General features: G+C 42.7%; 1 protein-coding gene across 2 annotated transcripts in view; it reads right to left on the bottom strand.

Annotated features, from left to right (window-relative positions):
- The window catches only part of LOC132378243 (retinoic acid receptor beta-like), a 205,980-nt gene that overhangs the window by 64,410 nt on the left and 121,202 nt on the right, over positions 1-20,368 (bottom strand). For both annotated transcript variants that reach the window (XM_059944989.1, XM_059944990.1), the window contains one exon: positions 2,534-2,694. In XM_059944989.1, the coding sequence (XP_059800972.1) occupies positions 2,534-2,694 (161 nt within the window). The remainder of the gene's footprint in view (positions 1-2,533; positions 2,695-20,368) is intronic.

Here is a 20,368-nt window from a genome sequence, read left to right as displayed (position 1 = left end):
CAGTCACCTGATTGGAAAGATTAAGCATCGGTGAACTCAGGGTTAATGTCAGCATCATATTTCTCAGTGGGAATAGGGGGCAAATTACCAAAACTACACACACAAAATGCTGGAGGAACTCAGCAGGTCAGACAGCATCTATGGAAATGAATAAACAGTCGATGTTTTGGACCAAGACCCTTCATTGGGACAGGAAAGGAGATGAGAAGAAAGGTCCTGAAGAAGGGTCTTGGCCTGAAACATCGACTGTTTATTCATTTCCATGGATGCTGCCTGACCTGCTGAGTTCCTCCAGCATTTTGTGCGTGTTGCTTTGGATTTCCAGTATCTGCAGACTTTCTCGTGTTTAAAAATTACCAAAACTTACTAAATACAAATGGAAAGAGTGTTTCAGCAAATTCATTTAGAATGCACAGGTTAGCAAACTGGCCAGAGAGATAACCAATTTTTTTTTTACAGTATATATTTACTCATGCAAATGTTGAACCCATTTAGTGCAACTGAATCAAAATAGCAAACTCATAGGCTGATATGCAAGGTCTGAGCAGTGATCCCCCAGTCATCTTCCTGTTTCTGTACGTACTTGATCAAATATTGGTTGACTTTTCAAAGAAGCTCTGGAGATCTTCTGGAGAATATGGAGACCTTCTACACCGGTGTATGTGGGTGTGTGGGAGAGAGGAAAGGGGCCTGATTGACTATTGTTATTTCTGTTGCTTGTTCTGTTCTGTGTGATTATGCTGAGCATTGTGGGCATGGTACGTTGCTGCCAGATTGTGTGGCCACACTTGCGGACTGCTCCCAGTGTACCCTCGGGTGCGTTGTTTGTTGATGTGAACAACAGACTTCAAGGTATATTTAGACCTACATGTGATAAATAAATGAATCTGAACCTGAATCTTTGTCAGGTGCTCTGGAGGCAAATGCCTCAAATTGAATGACTTCAACACAACCTTTGTTCTTTCACAGGATCAATCACATCCTCTGTTGCCCCATCTCTGTCTGTGCTTTAATCCTTCTTTTTTTTTCCAGAAGTCATTTCACTGAGCAGGTATCCCACAGATGAATTAGGTTAACCTGCTGAATTCCTCCAGCATTTTCTGTATGTTTGTTGCTCAGGATTTCCAGCATCTGCAGAATCTCTAATGATTAAAACTAGATATAAGGTACAGGAGTGAAGCTGGTGTGGTTTTATGCTGCTGTACCCCATCTGCTTGAAAGTTTGACATGTTGTGCGTTCAAGGATGCTCTTCTGAACACCAAAGTTGTAATGTATGATTACTGTCACCTTCCTTTCTGCTTGAACCAGTCCGGCCATTCTCCTCTGTCCTCTCTCATTAACAAGGCATCTTTACCCACAGAACTGCAGCTCACTGGATGGTTTTTGATTTTCAGACCATCCTCTGTAAACTCTAGAGCCTGTAGAGTGTGAAAATCCCGGGAGATCAGCAGTTTCTGAGATACTCAAACCACAATGTCTGGCACCAACAATCATTCCACGATCAAAGCCACTTAGATCAAATTTCTAAAAACACAAAATGCTGGCAGAACTCAGCAGGCCAGACAGCATCTATGGGAGGAGGTAGTGAGAACGTTTTGGGCCGAAACCCTTCATCAGGAGATCAAATTTCTTCTCCTTTCTGATGTTTGGTCTGAACAACAACTGAACTTCTTGACCATGTCTGCATGCTCTTATGCATTGAGTTGCTGCCACATGATTGACTGATCAGATATTTTCATTAATGAGCAGATAGTCAGGGTGGTAGTGGGGATAAGCACCCACTACCTACTAATTGCCCCCAAATGGCATGTACCTCAAATAGCTTCTGAACTCCTGGCCTTCATGTGTGGCTCAGCTACTAAGCCTGGTGGAACCATTTCAACTGACAGGGGAATGGGCAAAGGTGGATTACTGACACCTTGCAACCAATTGTTTCCGGCAGTTGGGGCTCGTCAGCCATGGTTGACGGTTTACCGAGGAGAAGGAAAACTCTGATCTCAAACCTGTTACCTTGCGGCTATACCCACTCATGGTGAAAGTTTTGGGAGTAAACCCTAAGGAAAAATCCAGAGTTGGAGTCCCTAAGGCAGAGTTCAATGTTGATGGGCAACACCTGCAACATCACTGCTGCCAAACTGTATCGGTCCCAGACGTTCCTTTGGATTCATCAGCTGCATGGAGAGGAGGAGCCTGCTACGTGAGCAACAGCTTGCTCTCCATATTGTACTGCCCTGGCTTGTGTATCATGTAGACAGCTAGGATGCAACATCCATGGTCAATGTCCAACATCCATATATTTCCTATTATAATTTATAGTTTGCACTGTACTGTTGCCTCAAAACAATAAATTTAACACATACGTCAGCGGTAATAAATCCAATTCTGATTCAATATCTCTGTTAGATTTTCTAATTTTAACACAATCGCAAACCAGTTATATTTTTGATATAACAACCTCTTCTCAATCATATTGTGCAATTAAGTGCTGAATGCATAGCTAATAGCAACAAACATCTGTGGCTCAATACTTACTGTAGTATATTTGCCCAACTGGCAGAGAGAAGGGAAGGTCTCCTGGTGAGCTTTGCGAATCTTTTCAATTAGATCCTCTAATTCTGCCGTCATGGTGTAGCTTTCTGAACATTCTTGCTTCGGTGTCTCCTTCTTCTTTTTGTTCCTGTCATTTCTTACAGCTAGAAGGGCAACAGATCACAATCAGGCATCTTCAATCAGGCAATTTATGAGGCTTTATGCAAACACTACAGCAAAACTGGGGTGGTGAGGTATGTAGCGGCTAGTGTAATGCTATGACTCTGCTGGTGACCCCGGTTCAATTCCATCACTGTCTGTAAGGAGTCTGCACGTTCTCCTTGTGACCACATCTGTTTCCTCCCACTTTCCAAAGACGTATGGGTTAGTAGGTTAATTAGTCTGGGTGTAGTTGGGTGACGTGGGCACATTGGGCTGGAGGGGTCTGGTGCTGTGCTGCAGATCAAAATAATAAATAAATAAATGAATAAATGGTAAAATAATGCACATTTTGAATTGGAGAAACTGTTCCAGCCAGAGATAGTCGATCATTTTCTGAGGTACGGGTTCAAGTCAATATTTGAAGGCGTGAAGTAACAGCAGCTTTGTGTGACCTTCTCCCTCACTGTAAAAGGTTTAGAATAATAACAAAGAATGACTACATGCAGATCGCAGATCTTTCCTCCCCACCATCGAGCACCTGCTGAGTTCCTCCAGCATTTTATGTGTGTTGCTTGGATTTCCAGCATCTGCAGATTTTCTCGTTTGTTTTACATTTACAAGGAGCACTGTCACAAGAAAGCAGGATTCAGGGATCCCCACTATCCAGTCCTTCCCTCTTCTCACTTCTACCATCGGGCAGGAGGTGCAGGTGCCTTAGATCCCACACCATGAGGTTCAGGAACAGTTATTACCCCTCAACCGTCAGGTTTCTGAACCAGCAGGAATAACGTCATTCACCTCAGCACTGAACTAACTCTACAAAATACAGACTCCCTTTCACAGACTCTTTACAACTCATGCTCTCAACATTATTTTTATTTGCACAAATTGTCTTCTTATTCACATTTTTTTCATCAATTCTATTGTATTTTGTTTCTCCTGGCAAGCTAACAGCAACAGAAGGCAATTAAAAAAGCACAAGGAGAGAAAATATGAAATATGAAGTTAAGTTGGGCAATGAGATTAACGAGGATACCAAAAGATTTTTAAGGTATGTACAGAGCAAAAAGGAGGCAAGAGTGGATATTCAATCAACGACACTCACAAAATGCTGGTGGAACACAGCAGGCCAGGCAGCATCTATAGGGAGAAGCACTGTCGACGTTTCGGGCCGAGACCCTTCGTCAGGACTAACCGAAAGGAAAGATAGTAAGAGATTTGAAAGTAGTGGGGGGAGGGGGAAATGCGAAATGATAGGAGAAGACCAGAGGGGGTGGGATAAAGCTAAGAGCTGGAAAGGTGATTGGCGAAAGTGATACAGAGCTGGAGAAGGGAAAAGATCATGGGACGGGAGGCCTCAGGAGAAAGAAAGGATGGGGGGGGGGAGCACCAGAGGGAGATAGAGAACAGGCAAACAACTAAATATGTCAGGGATGGGGTAAGAAGGGGAGGAGGGGCATTAACGGAAGTTAGAGAAATCAATGTTCATGCCATCAGGTTGGAGGCTACCCAGCCGGTATATAAGGTGCTGTTCCTCCAACTGAGTTTGGATTCATTTTGACAATAGAGGAGGCCATGGATAGACATATCAGAATGGGAATGGGATGTGGAATTAAAATGTGTGGCCACTGGGAGATCAAATCATTAGATGGAGGTGACATATGGTCAGAAGGTGTTGAATCATTGTGGGTAGAGCCAAGGAACTGCAAGGGTAAAAAGACCCTGATAGGAATTGTATACAGATCCCCAAACAGTAGTAAGGATGTGATCTATAAATTACAATGGGAGATAGAAAATGCACCCCAAAAGGGCAATGTTACAAAAGTCATGGGGGACTCCAATATGCAGGTAGACTGGGAAAATCCAGTTGTGCTGGATTCCAGGAGGGGGATCTTCTACAGCGCCTATGAGATGGCTTTTTAGAGCTATTCCATTCTGGAATTGTGCAATGAACCAGAATTGATTAGGAGCCTTAACGTAAAAGAACTGTTAGGGGCAAGTGATCATAATATGATCAAATTCACCCTGAAATTTGAGAAGGAGATGTATTAGTATTATAGTGTAAAGAGAATTACAGAGGCACGAGAGAGGAGTTGGCTAGAATTGTTTGGAAAAGAACACTGGCAGGGATGATGGCAGAACAGCAATGGCTGGAATTACTGGAAGCAATTCGGAAGGCACAGGATATATACATCCTAAAGCAGTAGAAGTATTCTAAAGGAAAGATGACACAACAGTGGCTACCAAGAGGTCAAAGCCAATACAAAAACCAAAGAGAGGGCAATAATAGAACAAAAATTAGTGGGAACTTAGAGGATTGGAAAACTTTTAAAAACCAGCAGAAAACAACTAAAAAAGTCATTGAGAAGATAAAGATGGAATATGAAAATAAGCTAGCCAATAACATTAAAGAAGATACCAAAAGTTTCTTTGGTTCCGTAAAATGTAAAAGAGAGGTGAGAGTGGAGATCAGACTGCTGGAAAATGATGCTGAAGAGGTAGTAATGGGGGACAATGAAATGGCAGTGAACTGAGAAAGTATTTTGCATCAGTCTTCACTGTGGAAGACTTGAGCAGTACAGTGGATGTTCCAGGTGTCAGGAGGCATGAAGCGTGTGCAGTTACCATTACTAGAGAGAAGGTTCTTGGGAAACTGAAAGGTCTCAGGGTAGATAAGTCACCTGGACCAGATGGTATACAATCCAGAGTTCTGAAAGAAGTTGCTGGAGAGATTGTGGAGGCATTAATAATGATCTTTCAAGAATCATGAGATTCTGGAATTGTTCTGGACTGGAAAATTGCAAATGTCACTCCACTGTTTAAGAAGGGAGAGAGACAGAAGAAAGGAAACTATAGGCCAGTTAGTCTGACACCAGTGATTGGGAAGATGTAGGAGTTGATTATTAAGGATGAGGTTTCAGGGTACTTGGAGGCACGTGATAAACTAGGCCATAGTCCGCATGGCTTCCTCCAGAGAATATCTCGCCTGACGAATCTGTTGGAATTCTCTGAAGAAATAACAAGCAGGATAGACAAAGGAGAATCGGTTGATGTTGTGTACTTGGAGTTTCAGAAAGGCTTTGACAAGGTGCTTAACAAGTTACGAGCCCATGTTATTACAGGAAAGATTCTAGCATGGATAAAGCAGTGGCTGATTGGCAGGAGGCAAAGAGTAGGAATAAAGGCAGCCTTTTCTGGTTGGCTGTCAGAGACTAGTGGTGTTCCACAGGGGTCACAGAGTTGGGACAACTTATTTGCATGTTAAGTGTCAATGATTTGGATGATAGAATTCATGGCTTTGTTGCAGTGTTTCCAGACACATGAAGATGGGTGAAGGGTAGGTAGTTTTGAGGAAGAAGAGAGGCTACAGAAAGATTTAGACAGATTAGGAGAATGGGCAAAGAAGTGGCAGATGGAATACAGTGTTGGGAAGTGTATGGTCATGCACTTAGGTAGAAGAAATGAAATGGTTGACTATTTTCTACATTGAGAGGAAATCCAAAAAACTGAGGTGCAAAGGAACTTGGGAGTTCCTGTGCAGGATTCCCTAAAGGTTAATTTGCAGCTGAAGAAGGCAAATGTAATTAAAGCCATTTCAAGAGGACTAGGATATAAAAGCAAGGATGTAATATTGAAACTTTATAATGCACTGGTGAGGCCTCGCGGAGTCTTGTGACCAAGTCTGGGCCCCTTATCTTAGAAGGGATGTGCTGAAACTGGAGGAGGTTCAAAGGAGGTTCATGAAAATTATTCCAGGACTGAATAGCTTGTCATATGAACAGCATTTGATGGCTCTGGGCCTGTATTCACTGGAATTCAGAAGAAAGAGGGGTGATCTCATTGAAACCTATTGAATGGTGAATGGCCTTGATAGAGTGGATGTGGAGAGGATTGTTCCTATGGTGGGGAGTCTAAGACCAGAGGACACAGCCTCAGAATAAAGGAGCATCCTTTTAGAATGGACACAAAGAGTAATTTCTTTAGCCAGAGAATGGTGAATATGTGGAATTCGTTGCCACAGGCAGCTTTGTCAATCCAAGGCCAAGTTTTTATGTATATTTAAGGGAGAGGTTGATTGATTCTTGGTCAGGGTATGAAGAGATACAGGGAGAAGGCTGGAGATTCGGACTGAGAAGAAAATTGGATCAGCCATGATAAAATGACGGAGCAGACTTGATGGGCAAAATGACAATTCTGTTCCTATATCTTATTGTCTCATATGAGGAGCATTTGATGGCTCTGGGTCTCTACTCACCAGAGTTTAGAAGAATGGGTGGGGAGGGGGATCTCATTTAAACCTATCGAATATTGAAAGTCATAAATAGAGTGGACATGGAGAGGATGTTTCCTATAGTGGTGGAGTCCAGAACCAGAGGGCACAGCTTCAGAACTGAATGATGTCCATTTAGAACAGAGATGAGGAGGAATTTCTTGAGCCGGAGTGTGGTGAATCTGTGGATTTCATTGCCATGGACGCCAACGCATTCGATATATTTATTGTTGATGTTTATAGCTTCTAGATTAGTAAGGATGTTAAAGGTTACAGGGAGAAGGCATAAGAACAGGCTTGAGAGGGTTAATAAATCAGCCATGGTGGAATGACAAAGCAGACTCAATGGGCCGAATAGTCTCATTCTGCTCCTATGCTTATGGTCTTCTAACTACAATGGCAAAACAAATGAAAAATAATTACACAGAATTATATTAACTTCACTGGAAATCCATGCAGGTGCCCTGACTTGTCTGCAAATATTCCATATGAAATCCATGTTAAAAAAAGATCTGAGCAAATGAATTCTGTCCATTGGACTTGCTCTTGCATTTAGTGTAAGGATGGCTGACTGCTGAAAATATCATCGGGTTCTCTCTCCCCTCCTCCCCCTAACCCCCCACCCCTCTCTGAAACTGCATACGCAGTGCCTCCAGCATTGTTAAAGACCCCTTCCATCTGTCCCTCAATCTCCCTGACCTCCCGCCATCGGGCAGCAGATACCACAGAACTAGAACCAGAAATGCCAGGCAGCGGAGCAGTTTCTGCCCCCAGGCTGTTAAGACTTCTGAACACCCTGCTGTCACCCAGCACACACGTACACCCCATCTGAACGCCTGCCCCATTCTCCAGCTCACAGATAAACTCTCATCCAGGTCACTTTTCATCTTTCATTGTTGCTGTTTTATTATAATATTGTCAGTAACATTATACTGTTTATGTAAACATACACCTCAGACTTTCTGTCAGTCTGTCAGGCCAAGCCTCTCAGGGATTCGTGCTGATATTATGCATTGGATTGTAACTATATGGGCTGTGTGGTTGATGCTGAGATACATCCCAGGATGCGCTGGGACACATCACCAGTAATGTAACCAGGAGTCATAGTGTGTTTTGGATCTTTCAACATCAGACATTCTCGCCCAGGCGACCCAGCCACGGTTGATCATACCCTGGATTGTTTCTCAGCAGCTCTGGTCTGCAGGTCACTCCTCTTGATCCATAGCCATCTGGAGGCTCGCTCAGCAGCCTGATCCCATAATGGCAAGGGGCAGAACGAGCAGCTAGTAAAACTGGACAGCCCACCCCTATGGGCTCGCATCGTGCCCTCCACCCCTGTCTCTGGCACTGCTCCATCAGCTTCTGGTCTTTAGCTTTTTTATACTCAAACGCCTCCTCAATCCAGTTTTCCCATGACCAGCTGCTTCGAGGTTTATGACAGAATGACCATGTCAGGCCTTGGGGATGATGATGCAATGAAGTCTGGGACTATATGTACTGTGTTTTGCACCCCAGCCCCAGAGGAACAAAATTTTGTTTAGCTGTATATATGAGAATGGTTGAATGACAATAAACCTTAACTTCTGCCTCAACTGTACCTTCTTGCACTAACCCATTATGTCTTGAGTCTAATCCCTATGAGGTAGAGAATTCAAAAGATTCAAAACGCAACATTAAATTTTAATACAGATGATTAGTTCTGGGCCTTTGTGATCTCCCAATACACAGTGAACAACACATTGAACAATTCTCCACGACTGTTTTATGCATTCATTTTTTAACAGGTTCGAGAACCTTCTCAGTTATTGAGAATTGGACCAAGGGGCACAGCCTCGGAATAGAAGAATGTCCCTTTAGAACAGAGATGAGGATGAATTTCTTTAGCCAGAGTGTGGTCAATCTGTGGAAGTCATTGTCACAGATGGCTATGGAGGCAAAGTCATTGAGGATATTTAAAGAGGAGGTTGATAGGTTCTTGATTAGACAGGGTATTAAAGGTTATGAGAAAAAAGCAGGAGAATGGGGTTGAGAGGGATAATAAATCTGCCATGATGAAATGGTGGAGCAAACTCAATGGCCGAATGGCCTAATTCTGCTCCCATGTCTAATTGTCCTATGGTAAGAATATAGTATTTGCAAATTTGAAAAATAAAGTTATCTGATAATACACAGTAATGTAGTGGTTAGTGCCACACTGTACAGTACCAGCGACTCGGGTTCAATTCCTGCTGCTGTCTGTGAGGAGTTTGTACGTTCTCTTTGTGACTGTGTGGGTTTCCTCCGAGTGTTCTGGTTTCCTCCCACAGTCCAAAGATGTGCTGGTTAGTAGGTGAATTGTTTATTGTAAACTATCCCGTTATTGTTAAATTGGGGGTTGCTGGGCAGCACAGCTCGAAGGGTGGACGGCTTGTTCTGAGCTGTCTCTCAATAAATTTAAAAAACACCTTTAAATAATAAAATAAACACTCCTAAGTAATTAAAGATCTTTCTGTGAAAATAAAAATGCCACAAACTATGGTCATCTTAATAACATACCGTGCAACTGTAACAGCAAAGTGAACAGACTTCCAGACTCTGGCACAGGATTGTGCAGGAGAGACCTCAAAGAAGTTGCTGTTGGATTTGAATGATCCCCAGCTGAACATAACTACGAAAATGCCAGCAGAATTTAGTGAGCACGTTTGAGACTTACACGTTCAGAAAACAGAGAAAAACAGGTCATGGTGTAGTCTAAATTAGCCTTCAAGTTTCTTGTTGCCTTTTTCCTTCTATGTACATTAATGATCAAAAGTTCAAAGTAAATTTATTATCAGAGTATGTATATATCACCACATACAACCCTGAGATTCATTTTCTTGCAGGCATTTAAAGGGAAATAAAGAAATACAGTAGAATTTATGAAAAACTATATATATATATATAGAGCAAAGACTGACAAAAACAATGTACAAAATATGACAAATCATGCAAATAATAAAAAAGTAAATATATATACTGAGAACATGAGTTGCAGAATCCTTGAAAGAGAGTCTTTTGGTTGTGGAGGCAGTTCAGCATTAAGGTGAACAAGGTTATCCACACTGTTTCAGGAGCCTGATGATCGTTTAGTGATGAGGATAAGTGAAGCTGACTGAAGTTATCCTCTCACATTTAAGAGCCTGATGGATGAGGCTTACTAACTTTTCCTGAACCTGGTGTTGTGGCTCTTGAGGCTCCTGTACCTCCTTCCAGATGGCAGCTGAGAGAAGCGAGCATGTCCTGGACGGTGGACGTCCTTGACGATGGATGCTGCTTTCCTGTGGCACTGCTCCATGTAGATGTGCTCAGTGGTGGGGAGGGCTTTACCTCTGATGGTCTGGGCTGTGTGTAGAAAGTGGGACCACCTATTCTTTTTGTAAGATGAACTACAACCCCAGCGAAGGATCACACGGCTGAGGGTCCCGGTTGGAAATTCACGTGCTCATAATCTTTTTACAACTATTTTTTAAAATAGTTCTTAAAGGAGTGAGAAGCCACATTTTAGCATACACACCAAGTGCAGAACTTGTTTAGGCAGGTAAATACATAGAGGTGTAGAGTCTTACAACACTATGGTACAGAAATAGGCCCTTTGGCCCATCTAGTGCATGCCAAACCATTAATCGACCTAGTCCCATCAACCTGACCATGACCGTAGCCCTCCATACCCCTCCCACCCATATTCGTTCTTTCGTTATGTGCCATGTCCTATGATGTGGGCGAGCACGGTCTTGCCATGACCATGATTGTTCGTGGCAAATTTTACCACAGAAGTGGTATCCCATCCATGTAACTATTCGAATTTTTCTTAAATGTTGAAATTGAACCCACATCCACCACTAGTGCTGGCAGCTCGTTCCACGCTCTCATCATCCTCTGAGTGAAGTTTACCCCTTATGCTCTCCTTAAACATTTGCACCCTTAACTCATGACCTCTACTTCTAGTCTCACCCAACCTCAGTGGAAAAAGCCTGCTTACACTTACCATCTCTATATCTCTCACCACTTTGAATACTTCCATCAATTCTCCTCTCATTCTTCTATATTCTAGGGAATAAAGTCCTAATCTATTCAACCTTTCTCCATAACTCAGTCCTCAAGTACCGGCAACATCCTTGTAAATTTTCTCTGTATGCTTTCAATCTTATTTACATCTTTTCAGTAGATAGGTGACCAAAATTGCACAGAATGTTTCAAATTAGGCTTCAGCAATGCCTATTACAATTTCAGCAAGTTAAACCTGCAACTCCAAACATGCTACACACATTTAAGTCATAGAGTCATCGAGTCATACATCACGGAAACAGACAATTCAGCCCAACTGGACTATGCTGACCAAAATCTTTATCCATGCTAGTCTCTTTTAATCATCTTTGACCCATATCTCTTTGAACCTTTTCTATCAATGTACAGTACTCTGTAATTATATGTATATATATTTATATGTAAATCTAGTGGGAGAAAAGGATGTTGGGAATGGTGAGGAAGAAGTGCCACGGGTGGGAGGTGCAGACACACCCAGTCCTGAGGCACGGATGCTTCCCACTCCCTCCCCTCTTTTCCCAACAATGACTCTCTGCTTTCTTCCCATTCTCAGTCCACAATAGTGACTCATGTCAGAATCATGTAAAGCATCACTTACATATGTCATGAATTTTTTGTGGCAGCAGTACTGTGCAATACATAAAATTACTACAGTACAGTGCAAAAGTCTCAAGCAGCCTAGCTATATCTGTGCCTCAAATCTTTGCACAGTACTATACCTGTCCACATGCCTTTTAAGTGCTGTTTCATGTACCTGCCCCAACCATTTCCTTTACTCATCTTACACTTCCTGAGAACTTGCTAAATATATATTAATTTCCATATTCCTTACTATACAAACATGGTTACAGAACACGGTCACCTCATCAACTGCAAAGCTCTTTAAAGTGAACTTGTGAAAGATAATACATACAGCCCAGGTATTTGTTTTCCTTCTGAAATAGTCAGAATTCAAGAAGCTTCCCTATCTCATCAACTCATCAGTGAAAGGATGTAGAAGCTTTAGAGAGGGTGCAGAGAGGTTTCCAAGACTGTTGCCTGGATTCAAGAGCATGTCTTATGAGGTAGGTTGTTTTTTTCCTGAAAAACAAAGTAAATATCTATATAAATGCTTGGTATTTTCCTTTCTATGATTCTTAGCTGTTGTGAAGTATTCCTGCTTGAGTAAGTGACGGTAGGTGGAACATGGCAGAAGATATTCTTAAAAAGTGGTTTGTTTACATAGGAGAGGAATTGGGCCATTTGGCCCATTGAGTCTGCTCTGACATTCCATGATGGCTGATTTATTACCCTTCTCAAACTTGTCTTCCCCCTGTTATCTTTTACACCCTGACTAATCTAAAGCCAGTCAAAATCTGTCTTAAATACTCCTAATGACCTGGCTACCACAGTCGTCCTTGGCAATGAATTCCACAGATTCTCTACTCTCTGGCTAAAGAAGTTCCACCACTTTGCTGTCATTAATTACTTATTCAATGGAAAATTTCCTGTCTCCACCAACTTTTATTTCAAACAAAAACAACCCCTCTTCACGAAAGAGACATATTTATCTTCATCTTAAGATTGCCTAATGGACTTGTTTAAGAATAAAACAAATCATATCTTCCATTCACAAATCTGAAGTGTCCAAAGGATCAGTTATATATTACAGCTCTGTGAACTCTTGCCAAGGACTTCAAGAGACAAGATAATTCACACGGGAATCTGCTTCTGCTCTCATCTTGTGAGATGAAAAGTATTAGCCACTTCCTAGAGGCATAAAGGTTTAAAACCTGCAGTAGCAAACCAGATTTCGAAATATCTGTCCCATCTGTCCAGACACTTCATCTTCTGTATTATTTATTATCCCATCTACAGCTGGGCAATAAACACTTGTTAAACAGCAGCAACATGTGAAAGGGATAAGACAGGGAAGGTGAGCCACCCAGAACTCTTCCCCCTCCCCCATTCACAATTCTGGCTCTCCTCTGACCTCTTCTCTTGTCCTCAGCTGCCCATCAACCCTCTCTGGTACACATCATCCTTCCCTTTCACCCATACTCACTGCTCTCTCCTATCAGATTCCTTCTTCTTCAGCCCTTTATCTTTTCTGCCTATCAGCGCTCAGCTTCTCACTTCATACCCCCCCCTCCTCCACCTACCCACATTCCCCTCACCTGGCTTCACCTCTCACCTTCTAACTGGTACTGCTTTCCACCCAGCTAAAAGGATTCACCTGCCACTGTGGCTTCTTTCTCCTTCTTTTCCAGCCCAAAACATCAACAGTTTGTTCCTCTCCATTGATGCTGACTGACCTGCATTTCATTTACTTTGATCTAGATTTCCAGCATCTGGAGGAATTCAGATGTGCTTCACTACAAAGTTTTTTGAGGTACAGTATACCTACCCTGGTGGGCAGACAGTGAGCCCCTCTCTCACTACTCCCCTCTGACATCGCTATTGCTCTCCAACTCTTTGACCATGTACGCTCCCTGACTCACTACCACAGCAGCCACTCACCCACCTTCCCCCTCACCTAGTGTCATCTATCACCTGCCAGCTTGTGCTCCTTCACCTCCCCCACCTAGGGCTTTTTCCCTTCTCCTTTCCAGTCCTGATGCTGGGTTTCAGCCCAAAACATCAACTGTTTATTCCTCACCTGATCTCCTCAGTTCCTCCAGCATTTCGTGTGCGTAGCTGTGCCATTAGTTGACACTGTCCTTGGTTTTAAAAGCCTGAACAGCATGTGATGTCAGGCCTGCTCCCAGTTTCCACCCATATACAGTCAGCCCTCCTTATCCGTGGGGGATCAGTTCTGGGACCCCCCCGCGGATACCAAAAAAATGCGGATACTCAAGTCCCTTTTTTAACCTGTCTCAGTGCGGTGGACATTAGAACCCGGCGGTGCAGCTCTGAATCCGCAGTGTTTCTGTTCACGAAAATAATCACGATCACAATTGAAAGTAAGGTGGAAGTAATAAAGTGATCGCAAAGAGGTGAAACGCCATTGGTCATTGGAAAAGCATTAGGCTACAGTCGGTCAAGGATCGGAACAATTTTAAGGGAGCATGTGAAAGGCCCTGCCCTGATGAAAGCTACAATTATTACTAAGCAACACAGTTGTTTAATTATTGAAATACATACATTTCTTAAGTATTTTATATGCATAGAAAAGTAAAATATATACTATATGCAAAGACAAACGTTTGACTAACTGATGCCTAATAATACAGAATGTACCTGTTCCGACTTCAAATCCGACTTAAAGACAGACTCCGGAATGGTACTCGTTCATAACCCAGGGACTGCTTGCACTTTAAAATCATCTCTAGTTTACTTATAATACCCAATACAATGTAAACACTATGTAAATAGTTGGTATACTGTATTGTTTAGGGAATAATGACAAGAAAAAATAGTCTGTACATGCTCAAACAACGAGTGCTGGAGAGAGAACTTCCGGGTTTTGCCATTCTGCGGTTGGTTGAATCCATGCATGCGGAACCCGCGAATAAGGAGGGCCAACTGTAATAGGATTCGCCAGCCGCTTGTTTCAGACTCATCACTTGCAACCTATTTAACCCCTCTTTTCATCCACATCCTTCGTCACTTATTGAGCAGCCAGTATCCCTAAATTTCCACAGTCTTTGCCTAAAGTTTACCATGTTGTGTCTAGTTTCTGTTCTCTTTTGTATTTTGTGGCTCCTTGTGTCTTGTTATTTTGTGGTGTACTATTAAAGCTTTCACTCAAAACTGAATCATCTCTGCTACTCTGCTTTTGGATCAACATTTGCTGGCATGTGAGGGGAAGCTGAGGGTAATGATGAGTTTGAGTACAGAAAGGAAATTAAGAACCTGGTGGCATGGTGCGAAGACAATAACCTATCCCTCAACATTAGCAAGACGAAGGAAATGGTTGTTGACTTCAGAAGGAGTAGCGGACTGCACAACTCCATCTACATCGGTGGTACACAGGTGGAACAGGTCAAAAGCTTTAAGTTCCTCGGGGTCAATATCAAATGACCTGACTTGATGTAACCAAGCAGAGTCCACTGCCAAGAAGGCCCACCAGTGCCTTTACTTCCTGAGAAAGCTGAAGAAATTTGGCTTGTCCCCTAAAACTCTCACTAATTTTTATAGATGCACCATAGAAAGCATTCTTCTAGGGTGCATCACAACCTGGTATGGAAGTTGTCCTGTCCAAGACCGGAAGAAGCTGCAGAAGATCGTGAACATAGCCCAGCACATCACACAAACCAATCTTCCGTCCTTGGACTCACTTTACACTGCACGCTGTTGGAGCAGTGCTGCCAGGATAATCAAGGCCACGACCCACCCAGCCAACACACTTTTTGTCCCTCTTCTCTCTGGGATAAGGTTCAGGAGCTTGAAGACTCATACAGCCAGATTTGGGAACAGCTTCTTTCTAACAGTGATAAGACTGCTGAATGGATCCTGACCTGGATCTGGGCCGTACCTTCCAAATATCCGGACCTGACTTGCACTACCTTACTTTCCCTTTTCTATCTTTTTTATTATGATTTATAATTTAAATGTTTATTATATTTACTATTGATTTGTACTCCAGGGAGCGTGAAGTGCAGAATCAAATATCGCTGTGATGATTGTATGCTCTAGTATCAATTGTTTGGCGACAATAAAGTAATAAAGTAAATAAAGTATTGCTCAAAAGTCTTAGGCACATATATATAGCGAGGGTGCCTAAGACCTTTGCACTGCACTGTAGTAATCCTATGTATTGCACTGTATTGCTGCAAAAAAAATCATGACTTGGTGAGCAATGATAAACCTGGTTCTAATCTGGAGTCTCTATTGTGGACTGAGAGTGGGAGAGGGGAATTGTGATTGGGAAAAGGGGAAGGGGAAGGGGAGGGAGCAGGAAGCACCAGAGAGAGATTCCATACTGATCAATAAACCAATTGTTTGCAATAACCTTGCCTAGTGTCTCAGGGTTGGGTGTGTCTGCACCTGCACCACCCAGGTCCTGGCACTCCTTCTCTGCCACCTGCCCCACACCCCTCCTGTGGCACTCTTCCGTCACCATTTCCAACATCCTTTGCCTCCGCCAGATTTATAAACCCACTCTCCACTCCATGTTGACAAGTACAGTACTGTGCAAAAGTCTTAGGCACCCTGGTTATATATATGTGCCTAGAACTTTTGCCCAGTACTGTATATAATAGTTCCTTGGACATTGTAAATCCAGAGTAAAACACACAAAACGCTGAAGGAACTCAGCAGGTTAGGCAGCATATAATGAGGGGAATAAACAGTTAATGTCTCAGACCGAAACCCTTCATCAAGACCTTCAGCATTTTGCATGTGTTTCTTATTCATTGTGTTTTACAGGATTGTTTTTATATTTATATTTATTGTGTTTCTGTTTATTTATTGTGTACTTTATGCTTATTGTGTTCTTTCTTATGTTGCATCAGTAACAATCAATTTGCTTTCTTTTACACTTATTGCAATAAACAATCTTGAATCTTGAAATTTTTGCAATGTAACACAGGCTCCACTGTTGTGTTACACATAACTGAGTAGGATGCACAGCCCAGGAACAGGTCTTTGAGTTAATAGTCCATGCAGTGATAATGCGCTGGAAGGCCAATGACGTGAACATGAGGTGAAAGTCATCCATGGACCAAGACTCCACTCTGTGCTCAAATAACAATGTGGACAGGTGACAAAGGACATCTGTGGAGTCGCTGGTTGGTGGCTCCTGCTATCAGCCTGACTGCTGCCTGATCTGCTGAGTTCTTCCAGCACTTTGTGTTTGATCCTACATTTTTAACATTTGCTGGGTAAATTCTGTATTTCACTTCTCACTGGCTATTTTATACTAATGGCCCTTAGTTTTCAACTTGTTAAGGTGCTTCCTGTGAGTGGGTGGCTGTGGAAGCAGGTTCGTTAATGGTGATAACATCCTATATTCCCAGTGCCAAACCAGCAGCTTCCTCATTTAATGCAAGGACATTAAGTTGTCTGTAGTAAACGTTTTTGGGAAAGGCAGCTAGGCAATTTTGAGAAGAATGGTATTAGCAGCAGTTGGTAATTTAACGAAGTGTACAGAGTTTGTTCAGCTTCTCAAAACTTGTCAGTGAAACCCAGGTGACAGGGATCAGTGTGAGGAAATCCCACAGCCTTACAGTGGCTTCTTCATTGGCTCTGCAAAAAGACCTTCTCTACGGAAAGCATCAGCGAATTAAAAAAATTTAAAGTTCAATGTAAATTTACTAACAAAGTATGTATATACTACCATATACTAACCTGAGATTCATTTTCATGCAGGCATTTACAGTATAACTATGAAGTCAATGAAAAACTACACACAAACAAGCAATCACAAATCTTTGCCTGTTCTCCATCTCCCTTTGGTGCTCCCCTCCCCCTTTCTTTCTCCCTAGGCCTCCCGTACCATGATCCTTTCCCTTCTCCAGCTCTGTATCCCTTTTGCCAATCACCTTTCCAGCTTTTAGCTTCACCTCTCCCCCTCCTGTCTTCTCCTATCATTTCGGATTTCTCTCTCCCCCTCCTACTTACAAACCTCTTACTATCTTTTCTTTCAATTAGGCCTGACGAAGGGTCTCCGCCCGAAACGTCAACTGTGCTTCTTCCTATAGATGCTGCCTAGCCTGCTATGTTCCACCAGCATTTTGTGTGTGTTGCACAAATCTTTGGAAAAAGCTTTGTTAGAATTGGAGCTAAGTTAAAGAAGTTTGCAAACAACACATTGCACTCTACATTTCAATATCTCCATATTCATGTGACAAAGAAAGCTAATCTATCTTGCATTATTTCAACCTTTCAATCCCCCTCAATGAGATGACCTGTCCTATAGAAAAAAGTAAGTACATTGTACAAGATTCAAGGTTTAACATTATTTACTCTCATTCTTCAGTACATGAGTGTAAAGGTTCATGCTGTGTCATATGACATGGCTGATCATGGTCCCATGACCATGATTGCTCTTGGTAAATCTTTCCACAGAAGTACTTCCTTCTTCTGGGCAGTGTTTTTACAAGATGGGTGACTCTAGCCATCATCAATACTCTTCAGAGATTGTCTGCCTGGGGTCAGTGGCCGCATAACCAGGAATTGTGATCTGCACCGGCTGCTCACACGACCATCCACCACCTGCTCCCATGGCTTCACATGGCTCTGGTCAGGGGGCTGAGCAGATGCTACACATTGCCCAAGGGTGATCTGCAGGCTAGCGGGGGGAAGCAGCACCTCACACCTCCTTTGGTAGAGACATACTTCTACCCTGCCACTCAAGAGTGTAAAGGATGAAACATAAAAACTCACGATAAATATAAAAGCAATCCTATAGAACACAATGCAAAGTAACTGTTGAGTGTGGCCATATATACATAAGATGAGTTTGTATACCTAGACTGATAGTCTGTACATGAAGTGACACTAGTTGCAGGATTATCTGTTCATAAGATAAGGTGATTCTGACAGGAAATGATAAAGTGACAAGTTGTCTCTTGGCAAGAGCAACTTTTCTAGGCAAATGCAAACACAATAGGACAATGACGGTTGGTATGTTTTATCATTAACTCTGTTTCTCTCTTCACTCATTGACCAGCTGAGTGTTTCTGGCAATGTCAATTTTTGTTTCTGAAGCAGATATTTCAGCTGTTATAAAATTTAATTAATCTAGAGCAGGAAAGAGCATGAGATTTGTGTTCATAATGCAGTCTATAACAGAGAGGCTTATCTTAAGACAAGGAGAGGTGTAGCGGCTGGGGAAAAGAGATTTGGAACAGGGTCAGAAAGCAATGCCTTTGCACTTGACTGAATTTACTTATGGGAAATGTCTGCTCATCTGTGAGATGTCAGAGACAGTGGAAGGGTCAAGGCAGCTGGTGGGGCAGAACTGGGCCAGGCAGTGGTATAGTGGTCAGCATAATGCTTTACAACACCCGTGACCCGGGGTTCAACTCTCACCACTGTCCGTGAAAAGTTTGTACCTTCTCCCCACATGACCACATTGGTTTTCTCTGGGTGCTCTGAGTTAGGGTTAGAAAGTTGTGGGCACGCTACACCGGTGCCGGAAGCATGGAGACTCTCTCAGCATCTCCTCAGATTGTGTTGGCCGTGTAACACCCTGGGAAAGGTTTCACTGATGATGTAATGGTTTCTCTGTAGCAGCAGTGTTTGGGTTATGGCTAGAGATAACGGGGGCTTTGGAATGTGTGCCGTCCAATGAAGGGAGTGTATTTTTCTTGTTGTGTTCTTATTCTTGTTTCTTGTTGAGGTGATCTGGGCCTTTTGTTCGGCAAGAGATGAAGAGAGAAGACGCCAGAAAGGAGAGGTTGTAGACAGCAGGATGGAGTGGGGTCAGGAGTCAATGAAGCCCGGGGAAATTGATGGAGGACCAGCGAAGGGGTAACTGTGAGCTCTAACTTGCACGTTGGACTGTTCCATTAAAATGGGCCCTTTGAGTTCTGTTTTTCTTCACTAACCCTTTAGTCAAATTAAGAATTATAAAGCTAATTGGTTTAATTGCACATAGTATACTGTCTGTTACTTCATGGTACTGATTTGTAAGAGGGTAACACATCAGGCAGCATCCACACAAACACCTCAGGCTTCACATGTTTGGCAGGGCCAGAGACTGTCTTCCCTAGACTGACGCCACCGGCCAAACCTGAGGGTTACAACCGTTTACACAAAACAATGTATTTCACTGGATGTTTCGATGTACATCGGACAAATAAAGCTGATGTTTAAGCCAAGTGTTGTCAGTGCTGTGTAAACTGGCTATCATATGATATTGTCAAAGGAGAGCGAGTTGAAAGGAAATTAGTGGGGGGAGTGGTGTCTAAGGTAAAATGTATACTGTACACTATGACGAGCTATTGAAAGTGATTCCGGAAAACCACTGGGATATTTAAGAATGGCTCCAGACAATTCTGGACAGCCAATTTGGCGCTGTGTGGAACAGCATTGGAACTCTGCCAAAGGCTGTAAACGTGCCTAGAAAGATGAGGGCGGATAGATTACCTTCATCACACTCACATCAGGCACCATTAATTACTCTGATGAGCTATCTCAGATGTATGGCAGAGAACAGAAGCCTGATTGAAGACATTCAGTAAGGAGCTCTGAGAAAAATAGATTTAAGAGGTAACAAAGTTCAAGCTGGCTTAACTGTGGAAAAGCTAAAAATAACAGATTCCCTGCTAAAGGAGAAATGGAATGTAATGTTACAGCTGTGTGGGATATAGGTGAGACCACACTTGCTTTAGTCCTGATCGCTGGTCTAGAAAAAGATGTGATCAATCTGGTCTCACCTATCACCTGTCAGCTTGTCCTCCTTCCCCAGCCCTCAC

The sequence above is a fragment of the Hypanus sabinus genome, chromosome 20 (genome assembly GCF_030144855.1).
Source record: "Hypanus sabinus isolate sHypSab1 chromosome 20, sHypSab1.hap1, whole genome shotgun sequence".
Classification (NCBI taxonomy): Eukaryota; Metazoa; Chordata; class Chondrichthyes; order Myliobatiformes; family Dasyatidae; genus Hypanus; species Hypanus sabinus.
The sequence above is the reverse complement of the archived record's forward strand: the minus strand, read 5'-3'. Positions and strand labels throughout refer to the sequence as shown.